At 48.3% G+C, this 17276-nt stretch overlaps 1 protein-coding gene across 1 annotated transcript; it reads right to left on the minus strand.

Moving 5' to 3' along the window:
• Positions 1–1875: 1875 nt before the first annotated feature.
• LOC136506698 (uncharacterized) lies at positions 1876–16609 on the minus strand. The gene is made up of 5 exons (XM_066501595.1): positions 16304–16609; positions 2521–2597; positions 2252–2413; positions 2102–2170; positions 1876–2033 (listed from the first exon to the last, which is right to left on the minus strand). Exons 1-3 carry the CDS (start codon positions 16563–16565, stop codon positions 2288–2290), a joined length of 465 nt encoding a protein of 154 aa, XP_066357692.1. The 5' UTR covers positions 16566–16609; the 3' UTR covers positions 1876–2033; positions 2102–2170; positions 2252–2287.
• Positions 16610–17276: the final 667 nt, after the last annotated feature.

The raw sequence follows: 17276 nt of genomic DNA on the forward strand, positions 1-17276 counted from the left end.
TCGGTGGTCTGTGCTACCTAGTCCATATGAGGTTGGACATTGCGTTCACCATGGGCTACATCAGCCACTTTATGGAGGATCCCCGAGAGGATCACTAGCCGTGGTGAAGCGGTTGCTGCGCTACGTCAAGGGGACAGTGGATCAGGGGATCATCTTCCCTAGGACTGGTGGAAGTGGGCTGCAGCTCACTATGTTCAGCGATGCAAACATGGCGGGGGATATTGACGGACGACAAAGCACCTCTGGCGTGCTCGTCTTCCTTGGGTCAGCTCCAATCTCATACTTGTCGCTGAAATAGAAGGTGGTGGCATTGTCCATGTGCGAGGCAAAGGACGTGGCGGCGGCCACAACGGCATGCCAAGCTGTGTGGCTACGCCGGCTGCTAGGCGAGCTAACCGGTGTGGAAGCTCACCCACCAGCACTGATGGTGGACAACCAGCCCGCCATCGCCCTCGCGAAGAATCCGGTTCTCCACGACCGGAGCAAGCACATCGATATCAAGTTTCACTTCCTCAGGGACCGTGTCGATGGAGGGTAGATCGTCATCGAGTTCATAGAAACTGGTCAGCAACTCGTGGACGTCCTCACCAAGCCGCTCGACCGTCTTCGGTTCATGGAGCGGAAGAAGATGATCGGCATGGTGGAGGTTCTAGGGTTAGCAGCAGGATTTGGGGAAGAATTATAAAGTAATCTGCTGCTCTCCCATCTCTGAACGCACGACAGGGGCAGGCGCCAAAAGGGCTCCCTGCTACTGCACTATAGCCACGGCAGGGGCAGGTGCCGAAAGGCTCCCTTGCCGCACTGTAGCCACAGCAGATACAGACGCCAAAGTTAGCTCTGCTGTCACATCTAGTCGTTGTGGCAGCATGACAGTCTGGTATGTCTGTGTACTAGGATTAGATGGGTAGAGTTGTATATATAGCTTCCCTCTACAACTCAGTAAAATGAGCGAGTTTAGTTTTGCCATCTCCTCTGCAGAGCTCCGGCCAATGCTGGTGCTTGTGCTGTATGTTTGCGCTCTATTCTTCCTCCCTTCTTCTACCTCCAGCTGTAGTGTGTGTGGTCGGCAACGACAATGAGTGGTCGGCTCACCCGTGCCGGAGATCTCGGGACCAACATCCTTATCTGGCACCTCTTGAAATTTTTGTTCCTAAACTAACACTACCGTGAGTTTGGACTTGTAACGGTGTTAATTCAAACACGAAAAGGATGATTTTGCCCCTCCATCAATTTCTAGTCCGGGGCGCCATTCTCTCTAGTACAGAACAGTGTTGGCGCCCTTTTTTTTTCTTATAGCATGGCCACCGTTCCCTAGAAAACAGAGGGAGTACATAATTGTTTGGTGTTTTTTTTCTTTAGCACCATTTTTGCTTTTAGCATGGATGTTTGTTTGTTTACATGGTACAGATTTCATGTAGCGAGGAATTATTTTGAGTTCATGCAACAATGCAACATCCATGTGCATAATTCAAATGCACCATCCAGGTTCACAAACACCCATCTAGGTTCACATCCACACATAAATATCAAGCTCACATGCACGCATAGACACATTCAGGTTCTCTTCACATAAACAGAAAAGACAATTTGCATGCAGGTTCACATCCAAACCAAAACACGTGTCATTTCAGCTTCTTAGAATTTTACTCCATATGCTCATTGCAGGACTAGTAGGCTTAACCCTTTTGCTCCTTGTGCCCATTGCAGGGCTAGTAGGCTCAACCATTTTTCTCCTTGTGCCCATTGCAGGGCTATCAAGTTGCAGCTTTTGAATATTTGACCTTTTGCCCTTCGCCTTCTTAACACCTTCAGGTTCATCTGTGGGTGTAGAAAATACAATTGAATGTGCCTTAGGTTGATTTGAGCCACTTCTTGACCTATACATGTTCATGTATATCAACAATTATTTGAAGAACATATGGAAAACTGACCATGCAAAAAAAATTCAGATTTTTTAGAGCTACCTTTTCGAGGCTCCTGAGTTAGAGTTACCATGTTTTCCCTTTTTCTTACTTGAAATTTCCATGTTTTGGCTATGAAAAATCTGAATTAGTATATTGTCTTAGAGTTCAACATGAGCTTTCAGAAATAGAAGAGCTACCTTTTTTAAGCTTCAGAACATGAGTCAGCTTGTTTTCTCTTCTTAGTTGTTGTAGTCTCCAAGTTTTGACTACACAAGTGTGAAGGAAAGTACTACGATGAGACACCATGTGATGCAATATGAATTTAGAAAAATGAGAGATGAACAAACCTTGGTGGTGGAAAGTACATAGAAGCTGCTGGAGCTTCACCCTCCCATGGCATCTTCAATTAGAAAGCCCTTCACCTTCTTGCATACCCATTGTTTGGTTCCATTCCTGACCTTCTTTTTCCTTCTAGTAGAGCAATCATGCTTAAAGTCGTTCTTCTTGACCTACAAAAGAGAAAATACGTCATTAGTTAACACACACAGCACATAGCAAGTATATGCCTGTTTCGTTACGAACTGAGTTTGCCCGTGAAAACTGTTGCATGAACGACCTTGTCTGTACATTGTTTGCTTAGAACCCTGAAAAGTTGCCTGCGAGGCAACAGCTGCCTATGTCCAATGCCATGACCTAGTCAAGACATGTTCAATTTTATCATCATTATGAGCATCATATGCATTTGAATTTCAAATTTGGAAACCAAACTGTGAAGAAACTGAATAAAACTGCACACTACACATTTTGACGGACCATCCATCAGCTTTGACGGAAGGTTCCATTGAAATCTCTACACTGACAGAGTGTCCGCCGGAAATGATGGACCGTCCGTTCAATTCTTCCCATGCAGAAACACTTAGGTGTCACTTGTGGAACTCACTTGGTCCCACATGTCGGCACACTTGTCCACACCTCGACCAGCACGACCCAAGGCACTAGTAGAGCACCCTCAACTCACTCTCCCACCCTCACTCCCTCTGTTTTGTTCTCATCCCTCTCTCTCTCTCTACACTCTCTCACACAAGCAAGGGGGGAGGAGCAAGGGAAGGAGAAGGGGAAGATTGGAGGTGATAACAGCTGCTACATGCCATGGAGGTCATCTAGAAGCTGCCATCAACAAGAGGTGGGGGAGAGAAGAGGGAGGAGACCTCTCTTCCTCATCACATTGGAGCTAGCACTAATAAATTTTGATCCTGTTTCAACGCCTGAAAAGTGTTGCAATAGACCCGAAATAGTTACAATATCAGAAATAACAACACTTTTTTCGTTGGAAGGCGTTGCAGGCGCTTGCGTGGGTAAAGCTTTGGACAACGCTTTTCTGCTTAGCGTTGCAAAATGCGTTTTTGATTTGCAACACCTATGTCATGGTCGGGAGAACTTACAGGCGCCGCCGGGCCAGGGACATCCGGCGCGACGCAGAACGCGCTGAGGGAGCGCTGCGCGCGCGTGAGGACGCTCAGGGTGCGATCGCACCGAGTGGCTCAGATGGAAAGTAGAGATAGGCTTCTATTTTTAGTTCCTAGATTATAGGTGCATGCTGCATGCTGCTCACGCAGTTGGGGCCAAAGGCCATATATTCTGTAACAGACTATTGGAAAGGATCAAGAAAGATATTACCGAACCAATCTCCTACTCTCTCTCAACCAAGCCTGCGGCAGGGCAACCTCGCCGGAGAAGACGACGGACCGAGGCTACAAGTTGTGTAGCCGAGGGCCAGCTATCCGAGGGTTTGACGCCCTTGACAACCTGGTATCACGCTCCAGGCGATCCTCGCCTTCCCGCTACGCCTCACCTTCAGCCGCCGCACCACCACCGTCTGCCACAGGCTCACCACCTCCAGCCGCCGCAACTATGGGTGACGCCGCCGACATCCGGTCCCTCACCGAGGCCCTCAAGTCGCTGCAGGCCACGGTCGAGGCCAATGCCAGGGCCATCGCCTCCCTCACCGCGGATCACACGTCGCTGTCGGGCACCAAGCCGGGCTCCGGCGAGCACCATAATGATCGGCCGTCGAAGTTCCAAAAGATGGATTTTCCGAAATACGACGGCACGAAGGATCCCCTCACCTTCATCAACCGTTGCGAGTCGTATTTCCACCAGCAGCGGATCATGGAGGAAGAGAAGGTATGGATGGCCTCCTATAACCTCGACGATGAGGCGCAGCTCTGGTATATGCAGGTGCAGACGGACGAGGGCACACCGTCGTGGCGTCGTTTCACCGAACTCCTCAACTTGTGGTTTGGGCCGCCCCTCCGTTCCGCTCCACTCTTCGAGCTCGCTGACTGCCGCCGTACTGGCACCGTCGCCGAGTACCAGGCGCGATTCCAGGCGCTTCTCCCCCGCGCTGGCCATCTGGACGAAGCCCAGAGGGTCCAGTTGTTCACGGGTGGCCTCCTGCCCCCGCTCAGCCTCGACGTCCAGATCCACAACCCGTAGTCCCTTGGGGCGGCCATGAGCCTGGCGCGACAACTGGAACTACGGGAGCAGTACACTGCCGCACCCGCCAAGGCCCCAGGACGCGGCCTCCTACCAGCACCGCCACCGCGCCTGGCACCTCCAGCACCACCGATCGCCAAGGCGGACGCGCCCGGGGCTGCAATCGCCGACCGGCCAGCGGTCAAGCGCTTGTCCCTGCCAGAACAGGAAGAGCGTCGTCGTCTTGGCCTTTGCTTCAACTGCAACGAGCGGTATACGCGAGGGCACAACCGCGTCTGCAAGCGGATTTTCTTCATCAGCGGCGTCGACATCAACAACGCCGACGAGGCCGTGGCTGAGGACGCGCCAAACGCGGAAGCCCCGGTTTTCTCCTTGCACACAGTGGCCGGGGTGTCCGTCGGTCCCACCATCCAGCTCAAGGTGCTGCTGGCCGCCGCCTCCTTCGTTGCCCTCATCGACACGGGCTCCACCCACAGCTTCATTGGGGAGGCAGCTGCACGGCGCACAGGGCTAACCATCGAGCCGCGACCATGGCTTACGGCGACAGTGGCGAACGGGGAACGCGTTCCCTGTCCCAGCGTCATCCGCCAGGCCCCGATCCTCGTCGGCGGCTTGGAGTTCTGCGTTGATCTCTTCGTGATGCCACTGGCCGGGTATGACGTGGTTCTCGGCACCCACTGGATGGCCACATTGGGGCCCATTGTTTGGGACCTCGCGACCCGGACCATGATGTTCCAGAGGGAGGGGCGCACGGTCTGCTGGCGCGGCGTGGCACCACCATCCGCGCCGAGCCTCCAGACGGTCACGGTCGACGCCTCACTCCTCGATGGGCTGCTGGGCTCCTTCAACGACGTTTTCGCCGAACCGCAGGGCTTGCCACCAGCGCGCGCCCGGGATCACCGCATCATCCTCAAGACCGACGTAGCGCCGGTGGCGGTGCGCCCGTACAGGTACCCGGTGGCCCATAAAGATGAACTCGAGCGGCAGTGCGCCGTGATGATCGGGCAGGGCATCGTCCGCCGCAGCGACTCGGCGTTCTCCTCCCCCGTCCTCCTCGTCAAGAAACCGGATGGGTCGTGGAGGTTCTGCGTCGACTACCGCGCATTGAACGCGCTCACAGTGAAGGACGCGTTTCTAATCCCGGTCGTCGACGAGCTGCTGGACGAGCTACATGGCGCGCGGTTCTTCTCCAAGCTGGACTTGCACTCCGGGTACCACCAGGTGCGCATGAGGCCCGAAGATGTTCACAAGACGGCGTTCCGCACCCACGACGGCCTCTACGAGTTCCTAGTCATGCCATTCGGGTTGTGTAACGCCCCAGCAACGTTCCAGGCGCTCATGAATGATGTACTCCGCCCCTTTCTATGTCGCTTTGTGCTCGTTTTCTTTGACGACATCTTGATCTACAGCAAGTCTTGGGCGAATCATCTTCGTCATCTCCGCGTTGTCCTCACCGAGCTACGCCGCCACCAGCTCTTCGTCAAACGATCCAAGTGCGCGTTTGGCGTCTCCTCTGTCTCCTACCTTGGCCACATCATCTCGGAGGCAGGAGTCGCGATGGACCCGGCTAAGGTCCAGGCCATTCACGACTAGCCGGTTCCTCGATCGGCGCGTGCGGTGCGCGGGTTCCTCGGCTTGGCGGGCTACTACCGCAAGTTCGTCCACAACTATGGCGTGGTCGCGGCACCACTGACAGCCCTCCTCAAGAAGGACGGCTTCTCCTGGAGCGCCGAGGCGGCCACGGCTTTCGCTGCACTAAAGGCCGCGGTTACGTCGGCCCCCATCCTTGCCATGCCGGACTTCACCAAGCTCTTCGTCGTCGAGTGCGATGCCTCGTCCCATGGTTTTGGGGCCGTGCTCGTCCAAGACGGCCACCCGGTCGCTTTTTTCAGCAGGCCCATCGTGCCCCGCCATCGCGCCCTCGCCGCCTACGAGCGGGAGCTCATCGGCTTGGTTCATGCCGTGCGTCACTGGAGGCCGTACTTGTGGGGTCGTCGCTTCCTCGTCAAGACGGACCACTACAGCTTGAAGTACCTGCTGGACCAGCGCTTGGCCACCATTCCACAACATCATTGGGTGGGCAAGCTGCTGGGCTTCGACTTCGCCGTGGAGTACAAGCCGGGAGCAACGAACGCCGTGGCTGACGCGCTGTCCAGGCGTGACACGGAGGAGGGGGCGCTCCTTGCGCTTTTCGCTCCATGCTTTGACTTCGTCGACCGTCTTCGGCAAGCACAGCACACCGACCCCGCCCTCGTCGCCCTTCGTGATGACATCAGCAGCGGATCCCGTGGGGCACCCTGGTCGGTCGTCGATGGCCTTGTCCAGTTTGCTGGGCGGCTTTATATTCCGCCGGCCTCACCCTTGCTCCAGGAGATCATGGGGGCGGTCCACGAGGACGGCCACGAAGGGGTTCAGCGCACGCTGCACCGCCTAAGGCGTGACTTCCATTTCGCTAAAATGAAGCAGCTCGTGTAGGACCTGGTGCGCGCGTGCGCCGTCTGTCAGCGGTACAAGTCCGAGCACTTGCACCCGGCTGGCCTCCTGCTGCCCCTGCCCGTTCCCCAGGGGGTTTGGACTGACATCACCCTCGATTTCGTTGAGGCACTGCCCAAGGTCCGTGGCAAATCTATTATATTAACCGTGGTGGACAGGTTCAGCAAGTACTGCCATTTCATCCCCCTGGCACACCCGTACTCTGCCGAGTCCGTCGCGCAGGCCTTCTTCACCGACATTGTACGACTACACGGCGTGCCCCAGTCCATGGTGTCGGACAGGGATCCGGTCTTCACATCGACGTTCTGGCGTGAGCTGATGCGCCTGATGGGCACCAAGCTACACATGACCACGGCGTTCCACCCACAGTCCGATGGGCAGTCGGAGGCTGCCAACCGCGTCATCATCATGTACTTGCGGTGCATCACGGGAGATCGGCCACGCCAGTGGCTGCGCTGGCTTCCTTGGGCGGAGTTCGTCTTCAACACCGCCTACCAGACTTCGCTGCGGGACACGCCCTTCCGCGTCGTGTACGACCGTGATCCGCCGTCTATCCGGTCCTATGAACCAGGGGAGACACGCGTGGCTGCTGTCGCCAAGAGCATGGAGGAGCGTGAAGAATTCCTGACCGACGTTCGTCATCGGCTGGAGCAAGCTCAGGTGATCCAGAAGCTGCACTATGACAAGGTGCACCGCGATTGGGCGCTTCTCCGACTCCGACAACGGGCCGCGTCCTCGCTGCCACAGGCGGTCTCCGGCAAGCTCAAGCCTCGCTTTTTCGGGCCATACCGCGTCACCGAGTTGATCAACGATGTCGCTGTCCGTCTCGCATTGCCGGCCCGTGCCCGCATCCACGACGTGTTCCACGTGGGGCTGCTCAAGAAATTTCAGGGACCACCACCGGACGCACCTCCGCCGCTGCCACCCATGCATCATGGTGCCATTGCTCCTGTGCCGGAACGAGCGGTGCGTTTCCGTTTAGCGCGTGGCGTGCAGCAGGTCCTCGTCCAGTGGCAGGGCGAGTCAGCTGCGTCTGCTACTTGGGAAGATGTCGAGCCATTCCGCGCCAAGTACCCGGAGTTCCAGCTCGAGGACGAGCTGCTCCTCGACGGGGGGAGAGATGTCATGGTCGGGAGAACTTACAGGCGCCGCCGGGCCAGGGACATCCAGCGCGACGCAGAACGCGCTGAGGGAGCGCTGCGCGCGCGTGAGGACGCTCAGGGTGCGATCGCACCGAGTGGCTCAGATGGAAAGTAGAGATAGGCTTCTATTTTCAGTTCCTAGATTATAGGTGCATGCTGCATGCTGCTCACGCAGTTGGGGCCAAAGGCCATATATTCTGTAACAGACTATTGGAAAGGATCAAGAAAGATATTACCGAACCAATCTCCTACTCTCTCTCTCTCAACCAAGCCTGCGGCAGGGCAACCTCACCGGAGAAGACGACGGACCGAGGCTACGAGTTGCGTAGCCGAGGGCCAGCTATCCGAGGGTTTGACGCCCTTGACAACCTAGGCGTTGCAACTTAAGCTTTTGCTACGGTCGTAGGTGTGGCAACAGTAACTAATGCAACACCGTAGGCATTGCTGGACCTTGCAATGGCAACTTGACCATGTCGTAGCAAATGATGCACTAGCAACGATGGACGTGTGTTGCAAGAAAACATATTGCCACGCATAATGCGTGTGGCAACAAGGATTATGTGGGAACACCAAGAAGTGGTGGCAACATGTGCAATTACCACGCCCAAGGTTTGGTTGCTATAAGATGCATCCTCCATTGCATCTAGCTTGAAAATCCTCTATTGCATCTAACTTGAAAATCATCCTCTATTCCACAGAAGCAAGATTATTGTCAGCTGCGTTTTTGCATCTAACTTCAGTATCTATGTGAGTAATTAGTCCATTTCATTTGGGATATGCATATTGGCTATTGTGCTCCCTTGCATGTTGAGAATGACTTGCATCCTTGCAAAGTGACTACACAACTGATATCTGTTAGGATGAGATCACAGCTAATTTTTGCTGAGTTGGTATGTATTCCTGTCCCCGTCAACCTGGATTAACGTCTGTATGTGGAGGGATTCCTATCTATTTCTCATTTGCATTCTACCCTTACAATTGAGATCTGATACATGGTAATTTCTCAATAAAAAGTCACAGTTACGATTACGAGATGCTATTGTGCTTTTTAAATTCTTCTTAGAAGGGCTCTTCTCTGTATTTCAGTATCAGATCAAATAAATGAAAGCCAAGGCAATATGAGTTTACTCATTTGATTTTATTTTTCTAAAAAAAATTAATCTACAACAATGATGGTGTCACATTTCTTATTTGGTTTAGTTATTTTTTCTGTTCTTGAACTTGAACCACTGCAGCAGGAACTGAAGCTTCCTGCCTTATTTGCTTTGTTTGGCCTTGCTGGTGAACTACAAGCTAAGCTTGAGGGAGAGATTGGCTTTGCTAATCTGCAGGGAGTCCAGGAGCGCCTTCATTAAGTAATCTCCATGCCAAGGCATGGTTACATATAAAGCTTTACTAAAGCATTCTTCAATTTATGTATCACATGGGTAGTATTCTTCAACTCTGCAGAATCAGCTAGATTAGTCTGCGGCTCGTGAGGTGTACTGTGGCTACCTGCAGATGGGCTCGCTTGCATCCCTACTCAGCAGGTCCCCACCTCAAGGCCTCAGAAGACTGTGGCACTGTCCAAGGAAGAGCCGTCCAAGCTCGTCTCCGCCTCTGGCGCCGTAACAAGACAAAAATAAAATCTGGAAAGAGTTGATAGATTTTGACACAAGCAGGCCCAATGTGTTTATGTCAAAAACTGCAGGTGCTTCCAGCTTCTTTAAAGGGTTCATGTGGGCTGCCCAAGGTGCTAATATGGGATATAGGTGGAAGGTGGGGAATGGAAAAAAGGTTAGGCAATGGGAAGACAATTGGTTAGGATCCTCCAGTCTTGCTATACAATTTTGGTTGTTATATAGAATAGTCAATAAGAAAAACTGCTCCTTTGCAGAGCTTTGGGATGGGAAAAAAATTGGAAATGCACTTTTAGGAGAGCATTAGATGAGGAGCTGTTTAACACTTGGTTGAAAGTAGTTCAATTAGTTTTGACAGTTCAGATGACTGAGGAAGAAGATGCTCTAGTCTGGCAGTTCTCTACTAGTTTTGACTAGAGATAATCTGGCCAAAAGAAGGAAGGTTGAAGACAGTATCTGTTTATTTTGCTCTGAAGTTGAATCAGTTCAGCATGTCTTTTTTTACTGTGTTGTAGCAAAGCAGTGTTGGAGTATGATTTCTGATGTTGTGAATGTGAAAGTAGGAGAAAATCTGGTAGAAATAGGGAAGTAGTGGCTTAGCAATAAAAAACATGGTACTCTTAATATTGTTACCTCTGCAGTTTTTTGGAGTATTTGGAAACTTAGAAATGAACTCTTTCCAGGAAATTGGATGGAAAACCATGGGGATGGTAATGTTCAGGATAGCTGGATTTCTGCATAACTGGATAATTCTGTGCCCACAAGAAAAGAAAGAACTTTTGAAAGAGACTGATTGCTTTTTGTTTTACATTTGTCGTGGACTTATCTTTTGCTATTTCCATTACTGCTGCTGTCTATTAGTTACTGATGTCCATTACTTCCATTCCTGTTTATTTGCACAAGAGAAAATGATCTTTCTACTGTTTGGAAAATACGAGTTATCATGGGAACTAACATACTATCTACAGATGGCAGTCCATTGTAAGTGCCAAACTTTTCTTTGCTTTCCCAGTCTATATTGAGGTCACAATTTGTTTCGGGAGTAAATTTAGTTTCAACATTCATTTTAATGATTGAGGTCACAACATTTTTTGGCTGTCTTTGCAACATTATCTTCAATTTTCAGTAACTGTTATCCCTAGTCTGACTAAAACCCTATGTTCAATTAGCAGAATCAACCTTTATCTCCAAACAGTTATACTCATATTGAATTTAGTGTGCATTGACATGTGTCGAGGTATGCAAAAGCTTGGACCACTTTTAGCTTTCCCTGTTAGTGTTTCATTTCTGTGACAATACTGAAACTGAAAGGCAGCATTGAATTTGAGCATTTCACAATACTGAAAAAAGGGCGTACCCGGTGCAGAGAGCTCCTACTCTGTGCGGGATCTGAGGAAGGGTGTCAGTGGCAAGCCTTACCCTCAGCCTGTGCAATGCGAGGAGACCGCGACTCGAACCCGGGGCCTTCCGGTCACAGGGGGTAAGACTCTACCGCTTGCACCAGGCCTGCCCTTCCATTTCACAATACTGAAAGGTAGATATTTTAATTTTGTTTTCTAATGTGTAGAACATTTATTAATTCAGTCAAATATGCTGTTGTTAAACGAACAATGCAACACCCATATGCTTTGCTTTATTAATTTGCTCCATGTTTACCCGTTAATAACCTAGCACTATAACTGATCAACCCAGCAAATTATTGGCCAAACTGATTAGCCCATCAAATTCTGAAGCCATTTCATCAGTTCTTTATTTTTGAAGCCGTTGCAGTGTGTTGATTTCATCAAACAACAACGATTTAATCACTACCAGAAGCCATTGCAGTATGAGGGGGCGGCAGCCCACTGCCCTAGCAATTTGCCATGTCTCCTGCCAGTACTAGACTGATTGGTCTCTTTATTTTTTTTCCGATCAATGTCTCCTTTAACTGAAGTGTATTGTCTTGAATCTGTGAACACCAAGCACAACCATAATCTTGAATATGTGATTTCACAGATAAATCTGTAGGTTGGCAACGTTGGTGTATTGATCAATACAATACTTGTTTATGATGTAAAATGTAAATTGATTGCACATGTACAGTTAATCAAGATGGGAAATTGTTAGAACTTTTCTTGATTTATGTGAATATATGATATTTGTAGGAGGTTCACCAAGGTGTACGACGCAATCATCGACGGCCAAGAGACAACTGAAGTGATGAAGTGCAACAAGGGGCCTCTCACAAGAAATGAAGTGTGTGATGAACTCATGATGGGGTGGATCTTTTGTCATGAATAAATACAAGTCTTACCTGGTGTTCATCTTTTATAGTGGCTGGTAATTAGGTCATCGCTTGTATGAACAATGATGTATATGTGTATATATGACTTGGTGGTTGGTATGGAAGCACTATATGTGTTGGCAGTTGGTTTGTATGAACCAATGTTAGTTTGTGGCTATGTCTGGAACCACGATATATGGATATGTATATATGACCTGGTAGTTGGCATAAACTAATGTCAATTATGTGGCTATGTTTGCCCTCAAAATCATGACTAAATACATATTTGTATATTTAAGCAGGCAACTATTGGTTGAGAAATAGAATCCTCCGGTATGCCAATAACACAAATTAAATTAGAATTGCACACTTCTGTGGCATGGGAGAGTATGTGCCCTTGAGATCGTTAGAACTTTACCATAGGCAAGATGAATCAGGGTGCAAGCATTGCTAATGTGAACGACATGTGTAGTGTCGATGTCTTGATGATCAAGGGTGTGGTGCTGGCGTCTCTTGATCTCTAGGGCAACAACGTCTCCTTTTGTTCATGTCGGGGGTCAGTGCATGCTTTCCTAGACCTTCACACCCAAAGGCCCATCAAACAAAAGTGTTGCAATACAATATCGTATTGCAACGACACACGTTTCTATAGCAACCAAAAACACATGGCAATAGCAACATACTATTGCATCGCTTTAGATATTTAGTTGCAATAAACAAGTACCTATTGCAATGGTCGTGAGAAATATTACAACCACACAAAACTGTGGCAATAGCAACAAACTATTGCATCGCCTTAGAAATTTAGTTGCAATACACGGTCTGCCTATTGCAATGGTAGTGCTAAATATTACAACTCAACAACAATGTGGCAATAATTTCAAGCAATAGCAACACTGTTCTATTTGGTTGCAAGAGCACCAGACAGTTGCAACGCCAATCAATACTAATGCAACGAAATATCATCATGGCAATATTATTAAGCAATAGCAATACTTTTCAAAAAAGGGTTGCTATAGATCTCACCTCTTGCAACGCCGAATATAAAAATTGCAATGCACTATTTTTGTGGCAACATAGTCCCCATATTGCCACCTTTTTGGACAAATGTTGCAAAACACACCCCTATTACAACACAATTTGTGGTGATGCAAATGGCGTCAAGTGGCAATAGGGTCGAAATCTTGTAGTGTAGGAGGAGGTGAAGCAAACAAGACGAAGGAGCCCGAGCAGCCAAGGTTGGATCTTGCTTCTCCATCACCTTGAGAAGCTTCACAGCCATCTTTAGCAACCCTTGGTGAGTTGAAACCGAGCCCCACACCCTTTCTTACTTCACATTGTCACATCACCTAGAAACCTACACCAATGACCTAGAGCTAGTTTGCACACAATGTAGCTTCAACCAACTAGCTAGATATGCTCTATAGTGTCTTAAGAACCCACACTAGCAAGGAATTAGACATGCAAGAACCCTAGAGCAAGATTTCCATTTCGAGATGCAAGTTTCTGCACTAAACAATATATTCCACGGACCATCCGTCATTTTTGTTGGAAGGTTCCGTCCATGCAGTTACACAGCCAGAGCACTTAGGCAGTTCACTTAATGATTTTACGGATCATCCGCCACCCCTGACGGAACGTTACATGAATTCATCCACAGACTTAGAGAGGTTAGATATCATAGACTTAACCAGGCAAAGCCTCTGTCAAATTTGGTGGAGCATCCGGTAGATTATTTTTTGCTATAATTCCAAGCCCGTGAGCAGCTAGTTTATTACGGAGCATTCGCTGTTGTTGACGGAACGTTCCATGGAGAGAACTTCACACTTAGAGAGCTTAAGGAGTACAGACTTGTCAAGACGGATCATCCATCAACTTGATGAAACATTCCCTCGGATCACTCACAAACCTAAAACACCTAGAGAGTACAGACTTGTGTTCACGGAGCGTCCGCCACTCACAAAGGAGCATCCGTGAACACTAGTCTAGACTTAGCCATTTCTAACCTAGGTCCTTGAGAACCACGGAGCATCCGTAAACACTCATAGAGCGTCCGTCTGGATTATAAAATTGGCACACCAAACTATTAGGTTCGGGTTCTGTCAATTTAATTTCACAGGGGCGTCTGTGAAGTCCCACACTTAGAAACTTTCACTAAGTATTGGCGGGCCATCACCATGGACCATCCGAGCCTATTAACAGAGCATCCGTCAATGCTAGTCGACAGAACACTTACACTAAATTACACACACCTGCTATAGATGATTAAACCCAAATCAAACAACATCAAAGCATATCATATCATGACATTACTCTTATACATTGTACTCATTATGCATCATGCATCTAATAGGTGACGTAGGCTCCGAGGAAATTGTTGTGGAGGAGGCCCAAGAGGTAGAAATCGTCAATGAACCCCCGGTTGAGCAGATCCAAGGCAGGCCCCTATGCATCCCCAACTCTTTGATAAATGCATAATGTGATATTGTTTACTTATTGCATTGCTATGTTACTATATGACTAGGCTACCTATGATTTCCTATTTTGAGCTTTCATACCTTGATGACACAGCACCACTCAAATGTTGATTGTTTACTTTCATTGTTTGAATAACTCATGCTTAGTTTGCTTAGATGGTAAAGTCGAGATGATGATGGTTTTCTCATCGCTCGCGTGTTATAGGGCATGATTGTCCACCTAAGCAACATAAATGGGTTATGATCTAAACTTGACCAATGAGGAATGATAATGATCAATGGTCAGCGAGGGGTTTTTGGATCATGGCAAGATGGGTGAAGGTCTTGGATGATATAGCTCGCTAACCTATTAAGGACCGTGTATCCGTGGTAGTAAGTCATAAACATACTTGTACAAACCACTTGTCATGGATGGGGATGACAAGCCAAGTATTTAATTACAATCGGTCTATCCGTGGATTTGGCGCGAAGGTGATGCTAGGTAGATGAGATGTCGTTACTCGGGTGCCTCTCAAACCGTTCATAGGCACTCGTGGCTGGATTGGGGAAAGGTTGAGACATCGAGATATCCCTTATGTACCGACGGTTCGTATGGACGATATTCCTTGTCTTCAGTGGGGTTAATGTGTACCCCTCTGTAGAGTGATTTCATTGAAAGCTATAAGTTCTGTACTTCTAGATACGGACTAGAGTTGAATTGAATTGAATCAAGGACTCGTGGAAGATCGAGATCCCAATGCTAGTTGCTCATTTTAATTAACCATGCTATGCTTGTCAATGCTTAAGTATAGGATCCACATTTATGATTCTTGTATAAAATGCTTTTAATCAAAACCAAAGGGCATACCTTAATACTACCCCAAATGCATTCTCCAAGCCCTGTGGAGTACAATCGAGTACTCGCCCTGTTATGATCTAAGTTTCGCAGGTAATGTGGCACCCGTTAATGGTTTCTTCTATGCTCCAGAGCCTAGGAGGACCAAGAGTGAAGGAAGTAGAGTCTTGTAAATGTGTGGCGTGGCACACCCATACATTATTATCTTAAAAACTATGTTGTTGAAAAGACTTCCACTAAACTCTAATGATGTTGGTTATGTTCTATGACTGTATTTTGTATGTGTTGAACTAAGTTTGAAACCTTGATGTAAACTTAAGTACTTATATTGTAATATGAGCTAGTTGTTTGTGTGTGATGTTATCCTTTCCTTGATCCTGGATGAAGGTCAAACATTGATATAGTACATCATATGGGAGGTGTACCGGGATGACCGATTAAATGAATTGTCCAACCTAGCAGTCAATGGAAGACTATTGAGTTGGGTATTCATTTAAAAGGCAGATGATCCTGACATCCAAGCTCGACTGTCTGGGCGTTGCAGCGGCATTGCCTGGGCTAGTCACCTTGCGCCACCATGGTTAGGAAACACACAGGCATATATAAACAGAAGACAAATCAAATTGTGTTAGCTTTTACAGTATGTGGATATTAGAATATATACATATCATAATATTATATAGCTTTATCACGATTTTTTTCATATTTTCTTATATTGCTAGATTAAATACTTAGCAATTTTTTTTAAAAAAAATACCTGTCCAACTAAATTTCTTGCTAGATAAATTTGATGTATTACCATTTGAATAGTACAATCAAAGTGTTGCCTGAGATGTAAAGTTAGAAAGCTTTCTACTATTAACTCTCTCGGCATCCAACTAACCAGGTCATTCTCAAGTTTGTTTTCATCAATTTTTTAGGCAACACTTTTTGCCAAGCAAATTGTCGAGGCTTCCAACCAAACAGGCACATAATGCATGAGAACTATCTGTGTACATATAATCGGATCCTATTGCTACTTGGAAGAAACCTTGACTTAAAATACTTTGCTATGGAAAACAAGGGTGAACTCACCCTGTACAACCGGCCTCCCTGGCCGCGCCAAACTCGCGTGCGACGCCCTCCTTGGCCGCATAGGCCACTCGCGTGACGATAAAGCCCTGTCAGCGCCGGCCATGCGAGCAGTGCCTGCCCCGGCCGCGCTGGTCATGCGCGCGGTGCCCGCCCCTGGCCGGCCTGCGACGCCCGCCCCAGACGCGTCGGCCTCGCGCGGGGAGCCCGTCCCTGCTGTGCTCGCGGCGCCCGCCTCGCGCTGGAAGCCGCCGCGACCGCGCATGCCTCGCGCAGGGATTCCCCCGGCCCCGCCATCCTCCAAGCCGCCCCCACTGGCCAAGTCACAGGCATCCATCTTAGGAGCTGGAGCCGCTTCTCCACGAGTCCGTACGGGAATACCCGATCCCCTTCCAGGGGCATGTTAGTCTTTTTACCAAACTCAAGGTAGTGCCACAAAAATTTCAGGTGTCATATAAGGAAGATTTGAAGTTTGTGCTAAATATAGGGAAGAGCAAGTTTTCTTAGTGTCAGATAAGAATTTTTTTCTCCAATGAAAAAGCAAGTTCCCTCGTATGTATCATATTTACAATACATGCCTACTTAAGATACGGCTACAAAGGTCCCTTATATCTTGTTGCACCTAGTGCGTGTGGTTGTTTGATACATTTTCCATGAGCTATACTTAGTCATATAAGAGCATCTCCAAGAGTATCTTATTTTTTCTTTCTAAAAATATGATGCTTTTCAACTCCTAAAAAGGTATTGAGAGAAAAAAAAGAAGGTCATCTTCAAGAGTTTCTAATAAATCACTTTCCAAAACTCAAATTTATTACAGCTAGGTTGAGGCTATTCGTTTATTGTATTCGGCCTGTGTGTCATCTTGTGGAGTGCTCATATGATGTAATTTATATTTTAATTTGCTATTAGCATGTAATAGGCAAATTAAATTATGTAATTTATTGACATGAGGCAAGTTGACTCCGCGACCACACCG

This window comes from Miscanthus floridulus, chromosome 15 (assembly GCF_019320115.1).
Source record: "Miscanthus floridulus cultivar M001 chromosome 15, ASM1932011v1, whole genome shotgun sequence".
Classification (NCBI taxonomy): Eukaryota; Viridiplantae; Streptophyta; class Magnoliopsida; order Poales; family Poaceae; genus Miscanthus; species Miscanthus floridulus.